Source organism: Hippocampus bargibanti, linkage group LG20 (genome assembly GCF_051943395.1).
Source record: "Hippocampus bargibanti isolate YZ-2025 linkage group LG20, ASM5194339v1, whole genome shotgun sequence".
NCBI classification, from domain to species: domain Eukaryota; kingdom Metazoa; phylum Chordata; class Actinopteri; order Syngnathiformes; family Syngnathidae; genus Hippocampus; species Hippocampus bargibanti.
In genome coordinates this window covers 4,512,839-4,534,915 of record NC_142753.1, presented here as the reverse complement: position 1 = coordinate 4,534,915, position 22,077 = coordinate 4,512,839, and the positions used below count along the sequence as shown (strand labels likewise).

Here is a 22,077-nt window from a genome sequence, read left to right as displayed (position 1 = left end):
CAGACTTGGCTAGAGCGCAATCCACCATCCACCTTAAATATTGAGTATATGATATAAAACCATACTAAGCGATAACATCACTGGGTCAAATCTTTTATCTGCAGAGGAGGAAACGTTGCAGATAGCAATATGCACCCATGTGCGGAAAGTAGACCAAACCCTTGCAAAAGCTGCCGTAAGTACGGCGTCTGCTGCAAATTTCAGAACAAATTGTCTTGTGTACAGAAAGTTAAGGCTGATAAAAGAACAATGGAAAGCGCTGATGGGCCAAATGGCCACGTCGCTTTGGCATTTCATGTTTTGCTGGCTTTGATGCATTACTTGCAAAATAGCTCTTTGCGGTTGTTGCTCAAAAGTGACTGCTGCTGACAAGGTTTTACGTTCCATTTTGCATCACTTGAGGTCAACATAACATTGGCACTCCACCACGCTGGTTATCTATTAATCTAGGAGTTTCCTCAATCCGATATTAACTCGTTCATTGCCAGATGTGCAAAAATGTGCCCCACACCAGTGCCAGGGTTTTTGTCATTGTCACTCAAATTCCAACACCCACAGAAATTTGAGTTTTAGGACTACGTAAACATTCAATAAAGCGTAAGAAACCTTAGACACTCTTCTTTCATCAGAAACCAAAGAGTTAATTCCTAAATTATATGGGTCCGCAGTTATATGACCTTGAAAAGAGGGCTGCTGTCCAAAATACAATACAATACAAACATATTGTAACCTGCAATGGAATTCAAGGTTTAACTTGAAAGCTGATTATCCCAAACCTGTGGTGCACAGGTGTCAAAGTCAAGACCCGGGGGCCAAATCTTGCCCACCACATCATTTTATTCGGCCCGCCAAACCAAGTCAAGCGTGTCAAGTTCCATGATAGTTTCGAAAGTCCAAACCAAAACTTTCATAACTTTGCTGCTGTGAAATGTAAATTTCTCCACTGCGAGACTAATAAAGGCAAATCCAATCCAATCCAATCCAATCCAATCCAAAATTTCAAATTGTCCAATGGAAACCACAATAACATTATTTTGACTTCAAATGTAAAGTCAATGGTGGGAATGGCGCTCTACACACAATTTTCAATTCCCGAAAAAAATGTGAATGGCAGTGAATGAGTTAAATAAACTTTGAGTCATGGTGAAGTTTCGCCTTTTTGCAATAAGCTCAATCTCACAGAATGTGTAGTAAGTATGGATTGGATTTGCCCTTATTAGCCTCGCAGTGGATGTGCTGAGAATCATAAATAGGAAGGAACGTAATTGTACATTTGGAGTTATTTTGAGAATATAAAAAATGGCTGTTGATAAGTTATGCTATTTGCTATCTATTTGCTATTAGCTGGCTAGCTAGCTATATGGCTGGCTAGCTAGCTTTCTATATATTTTAGTTACTTCCGGGGTGAGTGAACGCTGGTGCATGTGGCTGCCGCTGCTCACCCACAGAAAAACTGATCCTGTGACTGTAGAGTGACCTTGAGAGTTTTGAAAGGCGCTTAGAAATGAAATGTATTATTATTATTATTGGATTTGCCTTTATTAGTCTCGCAGTGGAGAAATATTATTATTATTGTAATTGTAATTGTAATTGTTATGTCGCTAAGCGGTATCTTTACACTGAGGTGTGACATTTTTTTAGCTTCCCCATGGCGGTTATCAATTTCCGCACATTTGAACTACAATGAGACTTTGTTAGCTACTTTTAATGCTGTCATAATTTTGTCAAATTAAAAAATCTATCTTCAGAATTTTTCTTGATTACACAAAGATTCAATTATAAAAAATGAATTGCACTTTGCATCATCCGAACCAGGAACCTGACTGGAAGCTCCTGATAGGAGGACGTTGGAGGACAGCCCCCCACGTCAAAGGGAGTCACAGCTGATAAAAGACAAGCCCCACACATTAAAAGACCGCCACACTCCAACTCAGGTGAGACCAAGGAAAAAAGACAGCTCGTAGAGAAATCAACTTCCATTTTTGTGCACATTTTACAATCGAGGGACTTTAGCAACAATTTCCGGATTTTGGGTCGCCGCTGCACTCTGCCAAATCAAAGATGGACAAAACGAGAGATGTGCAGGAGGACCAAGTGACGTGGAACAACAAAATTGAATATATGTTGACCTCCATCGGTTTTGCGGTTGGGATCGGCAACGTTTGGCGCTTCCCATACCTTTGCCAAATTTATGGAGGAGGTAAGTTACTTATTGTGCTTCCCACGTTCCGTATTGTTTAGCCCCCCCCCCCCGGCATAGTATCAATTCACTTCCTCATAGTTGTCAGTGAAGGTCAAGCTAAACAAACATGAACCCTCGCTAACGTGCGGCGGGGTTATCACCTTTATTATCTCACGTATTTGCGCAGCCTTCATTGTGATCAATGCTTAATCGTCATTTAAAACTCGCTTAGGGTATTAGATTAAAAGAAGAAAGAAAAATCATCCAATATTTATCAAGATGACTTCCACTCACCCTTTGATGAGCATAAATGTTTCTTCAGGTGCGTTCCTCATCCCTTATCTGATCGCGTTGGCGTTTGAGGGTCTCCCGCTGCTTTATTTGGAAATGGCGATTGGACAGAGGCTGCGAAAGGGAAGCATCGGAGTATGGAGGAACATCTCGCCCTTCCTGGGCGGAGTTGGTGGGTTTTCCCGGGATATTTTCTGTAAACACAGAATAGTTTTGAGATGAGACGTCTGTGTAAGCTCTCAGTCGTACAGGAATGGTCCATCGATGAAAAGGTTTCTTCAGACGTAATCTGTACTTCCTTGCCTATGTGGGACGTTTTGCTCCTCATCCGACAAGCTTCATCAGCAAACTACAATTTTGCTGGTAGCTACGGCCCTAGATACCAGCACAAATTTATAATAATAATAATAATAATACATTTCATTTCTAAGCGCATTTCAAAACTCTCATGTGGGTGAGCAGCGGCAGCCACACGCGCCAGCGTTCACTCAACCCGAAGGTAACTCAAACAGATAGAAAGCTAGCTTACTAGCTAATAGCCAGCTAGATAGACAGCCAGTCAGCTAGACCGCAAACAGAGAGCCTGCCGGATAGTCGGCTAGCTAATTTAGTTCGCTGACAAAGCTTTTCGGATGAGGAGTGAAACGTCCGACATCTTCAAAGATGTTCAGATGACGGTTGAAGAAACATTTTCATTTTGAGACCAGAGTTGCCAATTTCCCGTTCGTACGAAGAGAATGTTTTGATCATACGCGATGAAGCTCATTCGTTTATCTCTGTAGGCATTGGATCAATGGTTGTCTCGTTCCTGGTATGCAATTTCTACAATACCATCCTGGCTTGGGTCTTTTGGTACTTTTTCAACTCTTTCCAGAACCCTTTGCCGTGGAGCCAATGTCCACTCAACATTAATCGTACAGGTAATTTTGATCTGCTCAATCAATGGAATAATCATTGACAAAGGTTCACAGTCAACCATCAAAAAAATCAGGTTTGGATCCTGAACGTATGAATGAAATACTGATCGAATATAAAGTCAGTCGGGCACTGACAATTTGAGAACCCCAGAGTTCAAAGCAAACACGGTGATGCAGCATTTAGCTGTTGCGCTGCACATAACGGAATATTTAATCACAGTGGTCCAAAATTAGGAAGGCGAATCTCTGAAAACTCTGATTTATCAGGACGGAAACTGATCCATAAACGCCACGGAAATGATTCATCATAATATACCTTACTTACCCTGTGATTCCACGCAGGCTTGAATGAGGAGTGTGTGAAGAGCACCCCAGTCAATTTCTTCTGGTACCGTCAGACCTTGAACATCACCACTGACATCGAGACTAGCGGTTCTCTGCAGTGGTGGTTGGTGGTCTGCCTGGCCTGCGCCTGGCTGACCATGTACATATGTATCATCAAGGGAATCCAATCCATGGGGAAGGTCTGTGGACCGCCGACAGACCGAAGATCAGTTCCATGCACCTTTCGACCAACAATATATGTTTTAGGCGGTGTACGTGACGACCACTTTGCCATACGTGGTACTCACCATTTTTCTGGTCCGAGCCCTCACCCTGCCCGGAGCAACAGATGGACTGGTGTACCTCTTCACCCCTGATGTGACTATAGTCGTTTTTGGTGGTCAGCGATGAGAGAATGAGAACTCTGGAATCAAGGAACCTGATTTGTATTGTTTTTAGTGGGAGATACTGAAGAACCCCCAGGTGTGGTTGGATGCCTCCACTCAGATCTTCTTCTCTCTCTCGGTGGCCTTTGGAGGTCTGATAGCGATCTCCAGCTATGCTAATGAGAAGTAATGACGACGCTATTTTGGGAGAAAGCGACTTAGGACTTTGTTTTATCCGGATTGCTTTGTGTGTCTTAGGAACAACTGTGAAAAGGACGCAGTCATCGTGGGACTCATAAACAGCGGAACGTCCCTATACGCTGCCGTGTCCATCTTTGCCATCCTGGGTTTTAAAGCCAATGCCGGGTTCAACACTTGTCTGAAAGAGTACGTACAGACGTTCAGATCCGTTCTCGGGATAGTCACTTGATAGGAACTGAACTGGTTTGGAAGCCATTTTAGAGACAGCAACAGATGGTAAGGGTCTTGGAAGACTGAGACTATCTGTGGTATGGGGAGGGGTCGAGGAAATGCCCAGAGAATGAATGACCGGGAGGATTGACAACATCCTCAGGCACGTTTCGATCAAATGACCCCAGCTACCTTGCAATATCCAAAACGTTTCATTTGCAGAAACATCTTGGTTTTGACCAACCACTTTGAGTTTTCTGACCAGAATATAACCACGGACAACTATGTCCACTGGATTGAATATCTGAATCAGACCAATCAAGATAAACTGGCCAGCCTGCAACTGAGACTCTGCGACTTGAAAACATTCCTCGACCAGGTAATGTGATTCCATATGAGTGTTCGTGCGTGCGCTCTCCCGGATTACTGCCCGCTCTTTCCTTTTGTAGAATTTAACTCATTCACTGCCATCCCCGAATTTATTCGGGAATTGAAAATATGACGTGGAACGCCATTCCCGAATTCTTGCGAGGGGCTGCCGATAAAGCGTTGGCCAGACCTCTGGCAATGTTTTTCGCTACCACGAGGGAGCAGGATTTCCCCTCTTTTCCATGTTAGCACCTTGTTCCAGCTTCAGCTGTTGTTAGAGCGCTATATAAACCAATACACAGGTAACATCCGACTTACGACAGAGTTCCGTTCTGACCCAAACGGTCGTAAGTCGAAATGGTCGTAAGTCAAAATCCATTCAAAATGTTGAATAGAGACTCAGAGGTTAAATAACACGCAAACTTCCCCCCTCTGGTGCCATCACACAGTCGATTGCTGTGTGAGAGTGAGATGCTGGCTGCCTGGCCAAAATTGTCGTATGCGTTTCCGGCCTGCTAGCGCATTGCGTTGCCAGGCGTAGAATTAAATTTAAAAAAATAGGGTCTGGAGGTCATGGTCGTAAGTAAGGGTGGTCGTAAGTCGGATGTTACCTGTATATGTATTGCATTATATTTTGGACAGGCGCCCCCATTTCAAGCTCATATAACTCCAGACGCATATAATTTAGGAAATAACTTTTTTTATGATGAAAGAAGAGCATCTAACGTTTTTTTTACACTGGATTGAATGTTTGGAGTGGACACTTTTTTTTTTTTGCACATCATCCGGCAGTGAATGAGTTAATTGACACTCAACGTACCGGACAAAAAAATGTGAATTATTTCTTTTTAATCACAGAGCGCTTCTGGAACTGGCCTGGCTTTTATCGTGTTCACTGAAGCGGTACTGGAGATGCCGGGATCGCAGCTATGGGCGGTATTGTTTTTCCTCATGCTCTTCAGTTTAGGTCTATCCTCCATGTTTGGGAACGCTGAGGGAGTCCTGAGGCCCTTCTGTGACCTCAACCTGGTACCCAAGTGGGTACCCCAAGAACTCATTACAGGTACCTGAAACCTACAGTCGGGGCACAAAAGTCAAAAGGGAACATGTTTGTTTCCGGTCAACTATTTTTTTTTTTGTGATTTTTCAGGAGCATTCTGCTTAATGTCATTTTTAATTTCGCTCATATTCACCATGGGCTCGGGCAACTACTGGGTGGAGGTCTTCAACAGTTACGTGGGATCGGTCCCCCTGCTCATTATTGCCTTTTTTGAGATCATCGGAGTTGTTTATGTCTACGGAATGAAAAAGTATCAATTTGTTCTACGTTTGCACGTTGCAACTCAAACCGTCGTGGTGGGTTAATAATTGTCTTTGTGTTTTTTTTTCCTGTGTCTTCAGTTTCAGTGAAGACATTTATTTCATGACCGGAAAGAGGCCAAATCTGTATTGGAGATGTTGTTGGACGCTCATCAGTCCATTAATGCTTAAGGTTGTGTTGATTGCATATGTGGTCCTCCAAGCCCAGAAACATCCCACATACCCGGCGTGGAATCCAGATTACGTAAGTAACCTGCACCCAACCCCCCAAAAAAACATATTGGGTTGAGCTTTCAACACAATTCCATCATTTGCTTTAGGAACTCTTTCCCAAAACAGAAGTTAAGCCCTACCCAGACTTTGTGTTTGCCGTAATCGTCCTCCTATGCGCCATTCCTGTGGTTTCCATCCCGCTGGTGGCTCTCTACAAAGGAATCCAAAAGGTCAGGGAGAGGTCTTCGACACGCGGGGGACGAAACCCGTACGGCAATGACGCTTTTGAGATCGAGGCGCAGTGACATCGGGAGCAACGACCTGATGAGCATTCTGTTGTTATGAACTATGTTTCCCATTCCTGAAAAGGAGCTTCCTGAGTGCATCATTGTCAGAGAAAAAAATTATTTTATGAGTTGGAAGGCATGCTCACGTGATGACAAAGGATCTATTTTTTTAAACATAAAGTGTTGATTCTTCAGTCAATAAAAAACAAAAAAAAAACGTATTGACACACTATAGTGCACAAAGGCAAATCTGTCCCCCTCCCGAGCTAATATTTTCACATCCAAACCTGTCGGCTGCTGGTGGCTATTATTTATTTATTATTTCTTTTTTAACAAGGTGACTTTAAGTGAGTTGACACAAATATATTTAACGTTTAATGGACAAAAATTCCACAGGGATCCTGGGTCGAGCTGCTTGTCTCACCATTGCCAGTTGCACATTTCTCAGACGGCTCTCCAGACTGCGCTTCCCTAGAATGAAACAGATCATTTCATCAATAGATAGATCGAGATAGCTAGCTAGATCGAGATAGCCAGATAGCGAGACACTTTGAACATGTTGCACATTTCCATGCTATCCCGAGTTCACCTACATTTATGCAGATCAGGAATCATGCCTTTGTACAGGGAGCGATGTTGCGACAACACCTGTAGGAATGAAAGGCAGAAAAGCAACTCAATTGCCTCACTTGGCGCCATCGCAACCAGGACCTTGGAGCCTAAAAATTGCAGGAACAAGGGGAAAAAAAATACATTTGATTGTAAACTTTAGGTGACCCCAGATATTTGAAATACAGTGATACCTCAGTTTTCAAATGCTTTAGCGAACAAACTTTTCACCTAACGAACATTACATTCACTAAGGGAAATAAAATGACTATTATATAGTAGTTTTTTTCTTTAATTACAACACAATAGCACATTTATTATACATTACATAAGGTATATTTTGTGTAGTTTTAAAGGACAACCGATGCCTCTGGACAAGTTGTGTCCATAATTTGTAAAATCACTTGAAATGACTTCTACTGAGCGTATTTGACAAAGATTCCATGGCATATAGCTATATTTTATGTTTTAAGACTCGCGCTGAATATTCAGAAAGTCTTGTTTTCAAGTTGATGACGATGCCCTAAGTGACGTCACGTCTGGAACGCCCCTGACTGGGAAAGCGACACATAATGCATGTTGGGTACTTTGTTTGGTCTGAAAAATTCATGTTGATCCGTGTTGACGCCGAAATTAGAAGGAAAACATAAATAACGCGTGTGTGTTGCACCAAGACTACTATTTGATACTAGTTGACACAAATTCCCAGCAGACAAATCAGCCCATTTCCAACGGAGCTTGGGCACCATGTGCATTTTCTGGTACGCTACATTGGAGTCCTCACGACTCGAATTGAGACAGGAGGACTTCTTTAATCGATTGCAAACATTTATGATTTCCTCTTCAGAACTATTTGAATCATATTCATAACTGGATGAGTAACAAGAAAGCATATTTTCCGAATCTGAAGCCATTGTTTTGATTCTAGAGCAAGGCAAGACGTCCTGGCGTGACTTCACAAACAAGGGGGCGGGACCTTCTGAAACTCAGCATCTCCAAGGTTATTTTGAAGTAGTTTTGGGACACTTTAACTCATTTTTATTGGTGTTTTGACTAAGAATATCAGCCTGTGTGTTTTGGGTATTTTAGATGATATAAAAGTTTTTCTGATGTCAGCTAGAAAACAAAAAAATGGTGTCGGTTGTGCTTCTGGCGCGTGTCGCTGCCGCTGCTCACCCACAGAAAAACTGATCCAGTGACTGTAAAGTGGCCTTGAGAGTTTTGAAAGGACAACCGACGTCACTTTTTTTGTTTTTTAACTGACATCAGGAAAAACGTTTTATAGCATCTAAAATACTCAAAACATGCAGTATGATATTTTTAGTCAAATGCAAAACACCAATAAAATGACTTAAAGTGTCCAAAATGTACAAAAAATTGAGCTGCGAATTGGGCATTTTCAGAAAGTCCCGCCCCCAGTTCGTGACGTCAAGCCAAGATGTCTTGCATTGCAGTGAATCAAAACAATGAGTTCCGATTCGGAGAATATGCTTTCTTGTTACACATCCTGTTATGAATATGTTTCAAATAGTTCTGAAGAGCAAAGCATACATGTTTGCAATCGATTAAATAATTTATTTTTGCCATTTTGAGGCAACATTGGGGGGAAATCTCTCACCCAAAAAAAGAGGCACAAAATGGCGACCTCCTGTGGCCACCTCCGTTTCCACAGGCTGATAAATTCCTTATATGGCGCTCGGACGCTCTCTTCTGGCGGCTTTTGGGTGCAACACGAGTTCCCCAGACCAAACAAGTACAGCAAAATACATTGACGTGATGGAAGGACCGCTACAATGCGGCTTTTTTTTACGGTCAGGGGCGGTCCTTTAGTGACGTCACGTACGGACTCGTCACCAACTCAAAAACAAGACTTCCTGAATATTCAGCACGAGTTTTAAAACGTAAAATAGAGCTATATGCGGTGGAATCTTTGTAAAATACGCTCAATAGAAGTCATTTTACAAATTATGGACGTCGGTTGTCCTTTAAGGCTTATCTAGGAGAAAATTATGTTTTATGGGGACCTGGAAAAGGATTATTCTCATTTTTAATGGTTTCCTCTGGGAAATTACTGTTTGAAAGACACACTTTTCGCCTGACACACACTTTCTGGGAACAAATTAAGTTCGTAAGCCGAGGTATCACTGTGTGTGTGTGTGTGTGTGTGTGTGTGTGTGTGTGTGTGTGTGTGTGTGTGTGTGTGTGTGTGTGTGTGTGTGTGTGTGTGTGTGTGTGTGTGTGTGTGTGTGTGTGTGTGTGTGTGTGTGTGAATGAATGGAAAAACCTTTGTTTATTTGCCCGAAGAGCTTATTGGTATATCGAGCCATGTCCCATATCATCCGCAGAAAATTGGCAGGGTTCTTTGCAACCGTTTGGCCGAAAGGTAAATTCTTGGCCAACACATGGAATCTAAAAGTAGCCCAGAAAGGGAAATAAAAAAAATTAAAAAATATATTTGCATGGTGTGATAAATGTCAAATCAATTCTCCGGTCATTGTAGGTAGTTGATTAACCAGACTTTTATTAAGTCAAGGCTCAAACAGGAAGTGGTGTTCCCGGTCAGTCTTTAGAGTGGTCTTGACACAAAACGCAAAGGGACAATTGCTGTGCAGATGCTTGAATGGAAAGTGTTTTCGCAGGATTTATAATGTCAAAAGCACTTTTAATTCACCCTCTTTCATAAATATCAAGCACTGGTTATTAAAAATAAAAATAATAATAAAACATGACAAATGTAGTCTTCACCTGTATGCATGGAGTAGCACCAACTTGTAGATATTTCTGTAGACTGTCATCACGCTATTTGTCTGCAAGGGAAAGAGGAATTTAATGATATTGACAACCATAAAAATATAAATGAAATGGAATATTCACATCAAGAACTATGAATGAACACAAGTCATTATTAATCCCCAGAGAGTATATTCGACAGAATTATATTTAACGGTCACTATTGCAAGAAAAGTGGAATGAATCTTTGGCTGGCCTTCAAGTCCAAGAGAATGGCGTGGCACTTGAGTCTCAGGATCATCATCAACCTCCTCCTCATTTGCTCCCCCGGCGGCGTTTGGAAAGGGCTCCACGTGAGGCTCTGGACCAGAGGCAGGCCCGAGTAGCTGTGGAAAAAGTCACGTCAACGTCATACATGATTTTATGTGGACTTTAGTTCAGTGAGTATATTTGTGTGTGTGTGTGTGTGTGTGTGTGTGTGTGTGTGTGTGTGTGTGTGTGTGTGTGTGTGTGTGTGTGTGTGTGTGTGTGTGTTGCCACCGCAGGGTGGACATAGATACAGAAATTAATCTAATGAATTTATGGTATATGAAAAGTTTGGCTGTTCAGTCCAAAACGTCTGTGTAAGCTCTCAGTCGTACAGGAGTGGTCCATCGATGAGAAGGTTGCTTCAGCCGTCATCTGTACAAATTTGAAAAGTTTTTTTTTTTTCTTTTAGATCATCTGCCTCTGCATACGAACGTTTGTTATTTTTAATAGCCGATTCAGTAGCTGTGATGTAATCTATTGTAGGTATTGTTTTAGGAGTCACTGAGAAATTTAAACCTTTGGTTAGTACCGCCTTCGATCTCTGTCTGACAAATTTTTGATCCAATTCTCCCTTAAAATCTGCTCATTCCTAATTTTTCGCGTGTTTACCAGTAGCTGGGATTGTTTCAGTAAAAGTAATTTTTGAAATTTACCCTTTTGTCTCTCTTTGGTTTTGCTGTGGTGCCTCATATATCCGGATTTAGTAAATTCACACACTTCCTGATAGATTTTGTGGGTAAGTTTAGTTTGTAATCACTGATAATAAGTTTCTATTTCTGACTGTCGATGAGAAGGTTTCTTCAGCCGTCATCTGTACAAATTTGAAGGTTTCGGACGTTTCGCCTCCTATCCAAGAGGCTTCGTCAGCGAACTAAAGTCTGACTGGTCGTGTCGGCCCTATTTATATATCCCAAATGTCCAGACATGGTGGCGCTGGACCCAGCTGTGATATATATGATATATGATAGATTATCATAGCTGGGTCCGGCGCTACCATGTCTGGACATTAGGGATATATAAATAGGGCCGACACGACCAGTCAGACTTTAGTTCGCTGACGAAGCCTCTTGGATAGGAGGCGAAATGTCCGAAATCTTCAAATTTGTACAGATGACGGCTGAAGAAACCTTCTCATCGATGGACCACTCCTGTACGACTGAGAGCTTACACAGACGTATTTCTGACTGTGTGTTTTTTATCTCTATGTTAAGTTCAAATTTGTACAGATGATGGCTGAAGAAACCTTCTCATCGATGTTCAGTCCAAAGTAAAAAATTAATCGCAAACACAATTTTTTCATTTTTCAGACGTGAGCAAAATTTTGTCATTAACTCATTCCCTGCCAGATTAAATTGCAAAAATGTGTCCACTCCAGTGCCAGGGTTTTTGTCATTGTCACTCAAATTCCAGGACCCACAGAATATTCGGTTTCGCCTCCGGACAAGTTGTGTCCATAATTTGGAAAATCACATTGAAATGACTTCTACTGAGCGTATCTTACAAAGACGTTATTTTACGCTTTAAACCTCGCGCTGAATATTCAGTAAGTCTTGTTTTCGAGTTGATGACGACGGCTGACGTGACGTCACGTCTGAAACGCCCCTGACCGAGAAAGCGGTCAGGGTCTGAAAACTTCGTGTTGATAGCGAAATTAGAATGAAAACACATAAATAACGCGATGGTGAATCGTTGTGTGTTGCACCATGACTACGATTTGATTCTAGTTGACACAAATTCCCAGCGGACAAATCAGCCCATTTCCAACAGAGCTTGTGTATTTGCTGGGACGCTACACATCAGTCCTGACGGCTCGAATTGATCTGGAAGGACTTCTTTTATCAATTGCAACTATCAGAACTATTTGAATCATATTCATAATTGGATGAGTAACAAAAAAGCATCTTCTCCGAATCTGAATCCATTGGTTTGATTCTCGAGCAAGGCAAGACGTCTTGGCGTGACGTCACGAACAGGGGGGCGGGACCTTCTGAAACTTTCTCAGATCATTTTGAAGTAGTTTTGAGAGACTTTAAGTCATTTTTATTGGTGTTTTTCATTTGACTAAAAATATCAGCCTGCGTGTTTTGGGTATTTTAGATGCTATAAAATGTTTTTCTGATGTCAGTTAGGAAACAAAAAAATGGTGTTGGTTGTCCTTTCAGACTACATAAACATTCAATGCAGCATTAGAAACTTTAGACTCTATTCTTTGATCAGAAAAAAGGCTTAATTCCTAAATTATATGGGTCTGGAGTTATATGAGCTTCAAATGGGGGCGGATGAATTAAAAACAATACAAGACATATTTATATAGCGCTTTAACAGCTGAAGGTGTAACAAAGCGCTAACATGGACAAAAGGGAAATGCTGTCCCTTTGTGGAAGGGAAAAAAAACATAGCCAGAGGTCTGACAAGCGCTTTATCGGCTACCTCCGCAAAAAAAAAAAAAAAAAAAAAAAAGCTTCGGGAATGGCGCTCCACGTCACACTTTTCAATTCTCGAAAAATTTGCGAATGAGTTAAGCTTAAGCCATTCAGACTTAGATGTTTAGAGTTTTAAAAAAAATATTAATTTATGAGTAAAAAAATAAAATACAATAAAAAGTGCTACATGAAGTCCAAACAATATTTCTGTTGTGTATAAATGTAAATTCTTATTCAAGAATTGAATTTGAATTTTTGGGGTCATTGCCAAGTCAATTCTAAATGTCGGTCTGGCGCCTTGATCGACTAATTCCGATGAGAAAAATGTTTTTTTGAAATCAATCAAAGTGTTGATCAACATTGGAGGTTCCATCGCATCCGTCGTTTCATTGCAAGAACGGGAGTTATCTCTTATAATGTTTTCTAACAAGGTGCAAAGTGCACTAACTTTTCTTGGAATTATGAGAGCCTATAAAAGACCAGAAAAGGCACAATGACAAATCTGAGAGAAAAAAAGCCTGCAGTATATTATTTACAGTTGACGAGCGGTTTCACCTGGAATAATCATTATAGACGTTGAGAGAAGATGTGTCCAGTAGCAAGCCGCACCATGGGAAGAGGCAATGGGAGGCCAGCGTGCGGATATTGTCGCTGTTAGACAGATCTTGTTGCAACTCAAAGTTGACCATCACCTTCTGCGGGTTGACCGTCAGGCCGTACTGGGGAACGCCGGCTAACAAGATCCTGGACACACAAAATACATAAATACATGGACAGACACATGGACAAATTATTTGTCCATGTATTTGAAATACATGGACAAATACATGGACAGATATATGGACGAATACATGGACCGATACACGGACCGAATACACGGACCAAATACACGGACAGATACACGTACAGATACACGTACAGATACACGAACGAGTACACGGACGGATACAAGGACGGATACAAGGACGGATACACGGACCAGATACACGGACCGGATACACGGAACAGATACATGGACGAATACATGGACAAATACATGGACAAATACACTGACAAATACACGGACAAATACACGGACAAATACACGGACAAATACATGGACAGTTGGATAGTTAGATAGCTATATTAGCCAGTTAGCAATGAATGAATGTATGAATGAAAACATGACGTCTCACGCAGATTTCATGTCAGTTGACACGGCGAGAACATACAAGGTCCGCAGAGCAAGGCTGAAATTTGAAATAAGCAAATTCTGGGGAGTCGTACTTGAGAAAGTTGTGTGCTTCGCTGAGGCTGGGCGTGATCAGAAGAAAATCATCCACCATTCTCATCAGTCGTCTGCAAGAGGAAAAAAAATGACCAGCTTCATTCAATACGTTGCCATCTCCTGATGAAATGCTGTTACTACATCTGCAGGACTTGAAAGCAAATACAGTGAGACCTCAACTTACGAACTTAATTGGTTCCCAGACAGAGTGTGTAAGGTGAAAAGTGTGTATCTCAAAATAAAAATTCCCATAGGAAATCATTAAAATGGGAATAATCCGTTCCCGGGTTTCCATAAAATATAGTTTTCAACTAAATAAGCCTTAAAACTACACACAACATACCTTATTCTATGTATAATAAATGTGCTATTGTATTGTAATGAAAGAAATACACTGCATTGTATCATAAAGTCATTTGTGATGGTCATTGATGGCTTGATGGAATGGCGTTGGAGGTCGAAGGTCAAACGGAATTGCTGTTTGGAAAGAGAGGCACATTACATGAGGACTGTAATTAAAGAAATAAACTGTGCTGTAAAAGAAAGTTTTATTTACCTTTTTGATGGTCGTTGATGGCTTATAGAAGGAGAGTCACCTTCCATAAGGACTGTTGGTAACTTAACCTCTGGTGCTGTTCGGTCGTGTGCTTCCGCCGAAGATCACTCCGCCAGCCGTGGTGCGTGTGTATTATGAAAATAGTGCTTATTATAAGGTTTCATTTTCAGAAATTTGAAGTTTGTTAGACGAAAAGTTTGTAAGATAAGGTGTTTGTAAGTTGAGGTCTCACTGTACTGTATGTACAACGTTCAAAATGTCAGTAAAGCAAGAACCCCCTTGTACAAATGCGCTGTACCCTTTGCTTAATTTCATTCCTTGGAAAAGGGCATTCTCCATGTGTCCGTAGCAGAGACAGCAGAGCAAAGAGGAAGCAGAGCATCCCTGGGGAATCCCGCAAAGCTGCCGGTAAGTTCTAAAAGGGTCCAAATCCAGAGTTACAATATGCAACCTTCATGTTATCAAGACTAAAAATTCAAACCTTACTTCTTCCCAAAGCGTACAAGTCCGTGGCTCAACGTATGGGCAAAGAACCGAAGCATCTCTTGGCCTTGAATATTAGTGGCAAAGTGCTGGAAAGTAGCTCAAATGAGCAAAAACATGCAAGCGATATAATATCGTCACCTACGATCTGAGGATGCAACGCCAACCTGCTCCACTATGATGGAGTGGTGAACTTTATCGTTTTTTTGCAGGGCCGTCACAAACCCTTTCATGTTCCTGCAACCCATCTCGTCCGTCACAAAATCAGCCTGCAAAAGAAAAAAAACTATGATTGGATAGAATCGGTGTCTGAAACTCAAGACAAAAAGTTAGCGGACACCATGGCAGACAACTCTGAAAAATTGCCATAAGGTTGCCTTGCCCATTTTTCACAACTTGAAACACAATAAGATGACTAATCGCAAAAAAATAAAATAAAATAAAAAATATTGCAAAGTAAGGATGTACTGACCACAAATGCTCCCTTGCTTTATTAATCGTAAATATCCCTTGCTGATGAGTTTGCTCCATATACTGTTCGTCATTTTCCACAATGCAATGTTTTTGCGTTGCGTCGTCTGCTACAAGCCATGTGAATTCTTCTTTCCACAATGCTTTTAATGTGCGTTCAATTTCGAAGCGCCTTTCAAAACTCTCAAGTACACTTTACAGTCACGGGATAATGTACGTTTACGTTTTGTAGCGTCATAAATTTTGTTAGCTTCTTTTGAATCTTTCTTTTGGGGCTGAAGTTCTGTGCATCCACTTTGGCAAATGAGATGCAAATGCACGACCTTATAACGCTCGGGAAAGACGGACGCAGGCTTCTGATTGGCTGCCGTGCCGAGTATCCAAATTGGCAAAGAACTGAAATTCAGAAATTTCCAAACCAAATGAAGATTTCTCAATCTTAATAATTTATTGTGATTTCAAAATCTTCGTTTATTAAATAAAGCTAACGTTTGATTTGAAAAAAAAAAAAAAAAATAAAAAAAATCGCTTTTATTTTTCTTGAAGTTGTCGGCCACTCGGTCGCAGACGTTTTGTAAGTTGTACGCCCGACGGAAAAGTTGCGCACCCCGGGCGTCCGGGAAGATGCTATATCAGACACTGATAGAATATTCATACATATGGAGCCATCTAAAGTTTTGTTAATACCCGTCTCTTAAAAGACTTCCTCAGTCCCACGGAAGAATCCAACCACATGGAGGCGTAGCTGCGTATGTTGAAGGGCTTCCCGTTGGTGAGCGACAGGGCTTCGCTGAGCACCTGGATCAGTTTGTCATGGGGCAGATTGTCGTATGCTCCGCGGGCGTCCACCTTAAAGTGACAAATGCAACCGGGATTTCTTTTTTTTTTTCAATGATTCAGATAAAATACATGACACCAGTCAACTGCAAAATATAGCTAAATAAATGTTAACTTGAATTGTTGATGTTTGATGTCCGACCTTTACAAAGTAAAGAGGCTCCGGCTTGTCCTGCCGGGTCAGCACAAGAGTGGACAACACCTTGTGGATATCGGTCATCCCCCACACTGTGGAACCCAAGAGGGAGGGAGACTTGCGTACGCAGGCCCCCAAGATATCTTTCAGGTCACGCATCTTCCTTTGGAAGGCCTACGGCGAAGGATTGGATTGGATTTGCCTTTATTAGTCTTGCAGTGGAGAAATGTACATTTCAAAGCAGAAAAGTGATGGAAGGAAAAGGAAAGGAAGAAGTAGAAAAACAAAATACAGGAGCTGCTGTAAAGGCAGCCACTCTCGCGGCACCGTCTTGAAGTCAAAAAAACAAAATAACAAATATGGCAACACAAAGACAATTATTCAATCTTAAGCAGTTTCTGCGCCCTGTTTATTGTATGAAGCAGTTCTAGATGAAAGAGGAGAGGATCAAAGCATCCTTTTCACCAATGGATCAGAGACGTCAAGGTGGAATGTGCACATCTGCTACAAGCTAAATGTTGAAAGCAAACACGAAGCTGTAGCATCCATTGCCGAAAAGAAATAATAATAATAATAATAATAATACATTTCATTTATAAGCGGCTTTCAAAACTCTCAAGGACACTTTACAGTCACAGGATATTTTTTTCCGCGGGTGAGCAGCGGCAGCCACACGCGCCAGGGTTCACTCAACCCGGAAGTAACTCAAATAGATAGGAAGCTAGCTAATAGATACAGTAATAATAATAATACATTTCATTTATAAGCGCCTTTCAAAACTCTCAAGGACACTTTACTCACATCTCCTGTAAATCCGCTTCAATTCCAAGCCGCGGGCACTTCCGCCGGTCATCAAATTGTCATTAGCAACAAAGCAAAACATTTTGGAACAAAAGTGAACAAATTACCCTCGTCTGGGAGTTAACTTCAAAAACTCGCATGATGGGCCTCATTGTCTGCGTCTTCGGGATGAACCGCAGATGGTAGATGATGGCGTTCTTGGGGAGGGCCTGAGTCAATTCCATCAAGTGGCCCACAGAAAGTTGATCTCTACAAGCATAAACAACAACCATGAGTTTCGTTACCCGCAAGGACCACTCACGCCGTTGAGTGGGATGCCCCACCTGAAGGCAAGCTCCTGCAATCTGACCCAAAGCTCCTGCCTGTAGAACCTCAAGGTATTCTTCTGACTCACACATTCCGTGGCGTAGAAGCAAGCTCGTACGAGACCGGCGACGTAGCCGTCGAGGAGCCAAGCGAGCAGCTGACCGAGCACCCGGGTCCGATAGGCGAGCTCGCTGGGTGGGATCCGACCTGCAAACAGAAGGCCAAGAAAGCAGTCGCCTCCGAAAATAAAAATGACTTTTATTTCAAAAGCACTTGAACTTGTGGATGTTAACTCATTCACTGCCATTCACGAGTGTATTCAGGAATTGAAAATATGACATAGAGCACCATTCCCGAATTTGTCCATGTTTTTTTTTTTTTTCATGCTTGGTTGTTGATAAAGCGCTGGGCATGGCCTCTGGCCATTTTTTTCTTTTCCACAAAGGGGCAGCATTTCCCTTTTTTCCATGTCAGCGCTTCGTTCCAGCTTCAGCGCTATATAAACCAACACACATATGTATTGCATTGTATTTTGGACAGCTGCCCTCATTTCAAGCTCATATAACTTTAAACCAATATAACTTAGGAATTAATTATTTTTTTCTGATGACAGAAGAGAGTCTTAGGTTTCTAACGCTGTACTGAATGAATATGTCGTCCTAAAACAAAACATTGTGTGGGTCCCGGAATTTGAGTGACAATGACAAAAAAAAAAAAATACTGTATGTATTGTATTGTATTGTATTGTATTGTATTGTATTGTATTGTATTGTATTGTATTGTGTACAACCGCCCTCATTTCAAGTTCACTCCAGACCCATATAATTTAAGATGTAACTTTTTTTTGATGAAAGAAGAAAGTCTAAAGCTTCTAACGCTGTACTGAATGCTTATGTAGTCCATAAACTCAATATTCTGTTGGTCCTGGAATTAAAGTGACAATGACAAAAACCCTGGCACTGGAGTGGACACATTTTTACACGTCGCATGGCAGTCAATTAATAAGTTTATCCTAATGTTGAAGGTCCATTAGTACAGTGATACCGCGGCTTACAAACTTCATTGATTCCCAGAAAGTGTATGCAAGGCAAAGAGTGCTTTCCAAACATTAATTTCCCATAGGAAACCATTAAAATGATAATAATCCGTTCCCAGGTCCCCATAAAACATAATTTTCTATTAAATAAGCCTTAAAACAACACAAAACACCCCTTATTTTATGTATAACAAGTATGCTATTGAACTATGATACGTATACATACATACATGTCCATTATGATACACATACAATTCAGGGATGTCAGTCATTTTTTGCCACGGGCCACATTGTAGTTCTGGTTTCCTCTCGAGGGCTGTTATGAATTTGGGGAACCCATTAGAATGTTTAAATCCCTTCAAATATTACATATAGAGCACACAGCAAATTAATGAATAACTCATTTTCAAATCTGAAGTCAAGAATAATGACTTTTATTGTGGTTGACATCCAAAAATATGAAATTTTGGCTCAGATTTTAGCAATCATCATGGAATTTAACAAGTTTGATTTGCTTTCGCGGGCCGAAAAAAATGATGTGGCGGGCCGGATTTGGCCCGCGGGCCTTGACTTTGACACCTGTGGAATACATGTAATCTACTGCCCCCCGATGGCCATCAGCTGTAATAGAAAATGGCTGAATTTCACACAATGACCAAGTCAATTATTTTGTGATGAAATGTAGGTCAAATGGTGAGTATAGTTTTGCTTTTTTGAATGTTGCTATGCCGATGACCATTTTGTGTTTGGGAGACTTTTACTGAGTATCTTCATCTTAAAGTTCATAGAGTTGGTTGTTCTGTAGCCACTAGGGGACATAAGCCAGTGTGTTCTTGTGTCGGTCCCAAGCCCGGATAAATACAGAGGGTTGTGTCAGGAGTTAATGAGTTAATGTTTTGACCAAAATGTTTTAAGTCTTTTATTACGTTTTTTTCTTTTATTTTTAATCTCTGATCTTACCTTTCTTACTGAGCTTCAACCAGTCACAGTCATTCACCTTCATCTTCCACATCAGCTCCGCAATGGAAACCTTATCGTATTTATTGCTGGACAAAAAGCGCCTGACCCGTGCCAAAAAAAGACAACGGTTTTCCAATGAGCCCCACAACTCTAACGGGACCACGGCGCACAGGCACTCTCTCACGAAAAGGTAGACCCGGTGAGGCCGATGGTGTTTGTGCAAAAGGGACGTGATTTCGCCTTGGGCTAGGTCGCTGCGCACCAGAGGGCACAACCGCTGCAATGTTTTACTGTAGGCGTACCTCCTGTGCTGACTCAAAAACTGGTTAAAAAGGGGGATCATCTTGAAAAAGCGACGGGGGAGCTTCTTTGTTTTCTTCTCCAGTGAGTTCAAATAGGGCAACCCCTCGAAAAAAATGATTCTCACCAGATCCGGACCTTGTATTCTTGAGCCCGTCACACTCTTCTTCTTCCTGTTGAGGAGGAACCTGTTCATACCCTGGTACCCGTACATGAAGGCCGTAGTGCTTATGAAACACCGCATAGGAGGCAAAGAGTGGAAAATGCCCGATCGCCAACTCGGTCTTGCTTCGCAAAGAGCTGCCCCTGTTACAGCTTTTAGCTTGAAGGCATCATTTATCTTCACTGAGTCGTAGTACACCGGCTGTCCTTTTTCAACTGTCTCTTTAACTTCCATAGCTTTTGTGAGCCGTTTCCTTTTTCCAGAACGCAGCCTGTCCTCCCCATGCTCCTCGTTCACTTCTCTCTTTTTCTGAAATGAGGCTCCAAAATAACCCCTTTTCAAGCTAGCTGCACATCGACTCATCGCAGATATAGTATTGCAACGGTTCCTGAATCGAGTCTGAAGACAAAACACTGAGCGGGTGACGGGTTTGTAAACCCTCCAGTAAACAGGAATGCCGCACACCTGGAAAGTGCATGACGGTGGGACCGAGAGAAAAATGGAGCAGCTCTCCAATAGGTAGCGAGTGACATCCGTGCCAAGACGCAGGGCCAATTTCTTCCACAGGTCACTGGTGTGGATGCTGGCGGCATTTTGACTCACTTCACCGTGTAACTTGAAGTTGTTGAGGTCACAGTCCCGGTTGCCCAACCACGGTATGTTGTAACCCCGTACCAAGATGTTGTACTTTTTCTTCCTTTTCAGGCTATTGAGAATGAAGGCCAACAGTTCGGACAGCGTGATGACCTGAGGGAAGCAAAGCAAAGAAAAATAACATGATTTTGCTTCATGGGTAGAGTGAAGTGAGAGTGCCTGCGAAGAGACAATGTACATTTTTTTAAATAACATTCGGAATAAGGCGCACAACACATGCAAGCTCTGGGTCACCAGCTTTTTTAAACGAAACAGATGCTCCTTGGATGGACCAACTAATTCATGCAAAAATATTTCATTTGAATACATAACTAAGCAATAACAAAAACGTTTCATTTATCTTGAGATTTTTTTTGGAGGGGAGGGTAATTCCGAATATTACAAACGTAATTCCAATGAAGTTGCAACATTGTTTTTCAGCTAAATAAAAACAGAATGCAATGACTTGCTAATCGTGTTCAACCTATACATAACAAGGTATGTAATGTTAAAGTTAAAATAGCTAACAGGTTAAATATGTTATGATTATTACTATCATTATTTTTATTACTAATAACTCGTTAATTTGGAAAGGGGTGTTGACTTTTTACCTGGTAGCAGCTCGGCACGTGCCGTAGCTCGTCGTCATAGCAGAGTATAAGGCTCCCGACGAAGGACTTGAAGGCGTCTGAGTCCGACTGTTCGACAAGGACCATTTTGTGCCCCTCTCTGAACACAATTTTGTCCGTGAACTCCTCCAGCGTTTGTGTGTGGCAATATAGGGTCCGCAGGAGAGGGAGAACTTGGGATAGATTACCTGAAGACATTGTTACTTCTAACTTATTCGCAGTTTTAAAACCACATGGGAAACGTCATAAATATCAACGGGGAAATATAAGTCACGCCCCTTTCCACTGTCGATCGTGAAGCTAACTCGGAAAAAATAAGTTCATGGCTGAAAAAAACGTTTTGGCCAAATAAGTGACAGTAATGACAATCCATCAAAAACCAAAAAAGAGCAAGTTATGATGACATTCTCACATCCACCCATTATCGTTAATTTAGCTGTTGCCCCTGCCAACATGGCCGCCACAAGGGAAGGCCCGTTAGCTGCGGTGTCTAGCACTTATCGCGTTAACGCCCCTCAACCCCGGAAGTCTCGCGTTCCCACCTGACCATTTGAGATGAAGCTCCCGTCGAATCAGAATGCGTATTACTTATCTCGCTGAGAGACCAATGGGGAAGAAGAAAACGTGTGTTGTCAATACTTGTGCGTACACGTGTCGAGCACCCCAGCTGATTTGAGAGGTGGGGCAGACCATGGGTTCAACCTATACGTACAATCCGGGGTCCTCAG

General features: G+C 41.8%; 3 protein-coding genes across 4 annotated transcripts in view; 1 reads left to right on the top strand and 2 right to left on the bottom strand.

Annotated features, from left to right (window-relative positions):
- Positions 1–2,596, bottom strand: part of trappc9 (trafficking protein particle complex subunit 9) — a 110,005-nt gene extending 107,409 nt beyond the window's left edge. For both annotated transcript variants that reach the window (XM_088986900.1, XM_088986903.1), the window contains exon 1: positions 2,477–2,596. The gene's annotated coding sequence lies outside the window, so the exon portion shown is untranslated. The remainder of the gene's footprint in view (positions 1–2,476) is intronic.
- On the top strand, positions 1,936–6,932 carry slc6a18 (solute carrier family 6 member 18). Its single transcript, XM_088986904.1, has 12 exons — positions 1,936–2,200; positions 2,505–2,645; positions 3,256–3,393; positions 3,733–3,914; positions 3,982–4,092; positions 4,174–4,286; positions 4,359–4,487; positions 4,734–4,890; positions 5,739–5,943; positions 6,031–6,190; positions 6,282–6,444; positions 6,521–6,932. Exons 1-12 carry the CDS (start codon positions 2,062–2,064, stop codon positions 6,716–6,718), a joined length of 1,836 nt encoding a protein of 611 aa, XP_088843030.1. The 5' UTR covers positions 1,936–2,061; the 3' UTR covers positions 6,719–6,932.
- A 99-nt stretch (positions 6,933–7,031) lies between these two features.
- Positions 7,032–21,882, bottom strand: tert (telomerase reverse transcriptase). The gene is made up of 16 exons (XM_088986906.1): positions 21,332–21,882; positions 19,625–20,834; positions 17,646–17,835; positions 17,430–17,571; positions 16,528–16,695; positions 16,236–16,397; positions 15,245–15,346; positions 15,081–15,166; positions 14,893–15,009; positions 14,038–14,109; positions 13,327–13,515; positions 10,296–10,425; positions 10,055–10,116; positions 9,594–9,718; positions 7,294–7,419; positions 7,032–7,171 (listed from the first exon to the last, which is right to left on the bottom strand). Exons 1-16 carry the CDS (start codon positions 21,545–21,547, stop codon positions 7,068–7,070), a joined length of 3,201 nt encoding a protein of 1,066 aa, XP_088843032.1. The 5' UTR covers positions 21,548–21,882; the 3' UTR covers positions 7,032–7,067.
- Between the last annotated feature and the right edge of the window lie 195 nt (positions 21,883–22,077).

Coding starts and splice junctions, on each gene's coding strand:
- slc6a18 (XM_088986904.1), top strand. CDS start 2,062: ATGGACAAAACGAGAGATGTGCAGGAGGACCAAGTGACGTGGAACAAC. Junction 2,646..3,255: donor GCCCTTCCTGGGCGGAGTTG/GTGGGTTTTCCC, acceptor TTATCTCTGTAG/GCATTGGATCAATGGTTGTC. Junction 6,191..6,281: donor TATGTCTACGGAATGAAAAA/GTATCAATTTGT, acceptor CTGTGTCTTCAG/TTTCAGTGAAGACATTTATT.
- tert (XM_088986906.1), bottom strand. CDS start 21,547: ATGTCTTCAGGTAATCTATCCCAAGTTCTCCCTCTCCTGCGGACCCTA. Junction 10,426..13,326: donor GTCTATAATGATTATTCCAG/GTGAAACCGCTC, acceptor CTTTTTCCACAG/CTACTCGGGCCTGCCTCTGG. Junction 9,719..10,054: donor GTGCTACTCCATGCATACAG/GTGAAGACTACA, acceptor GGCTACTTTTAG/ATTCCATGTGTTGGCCAAGA.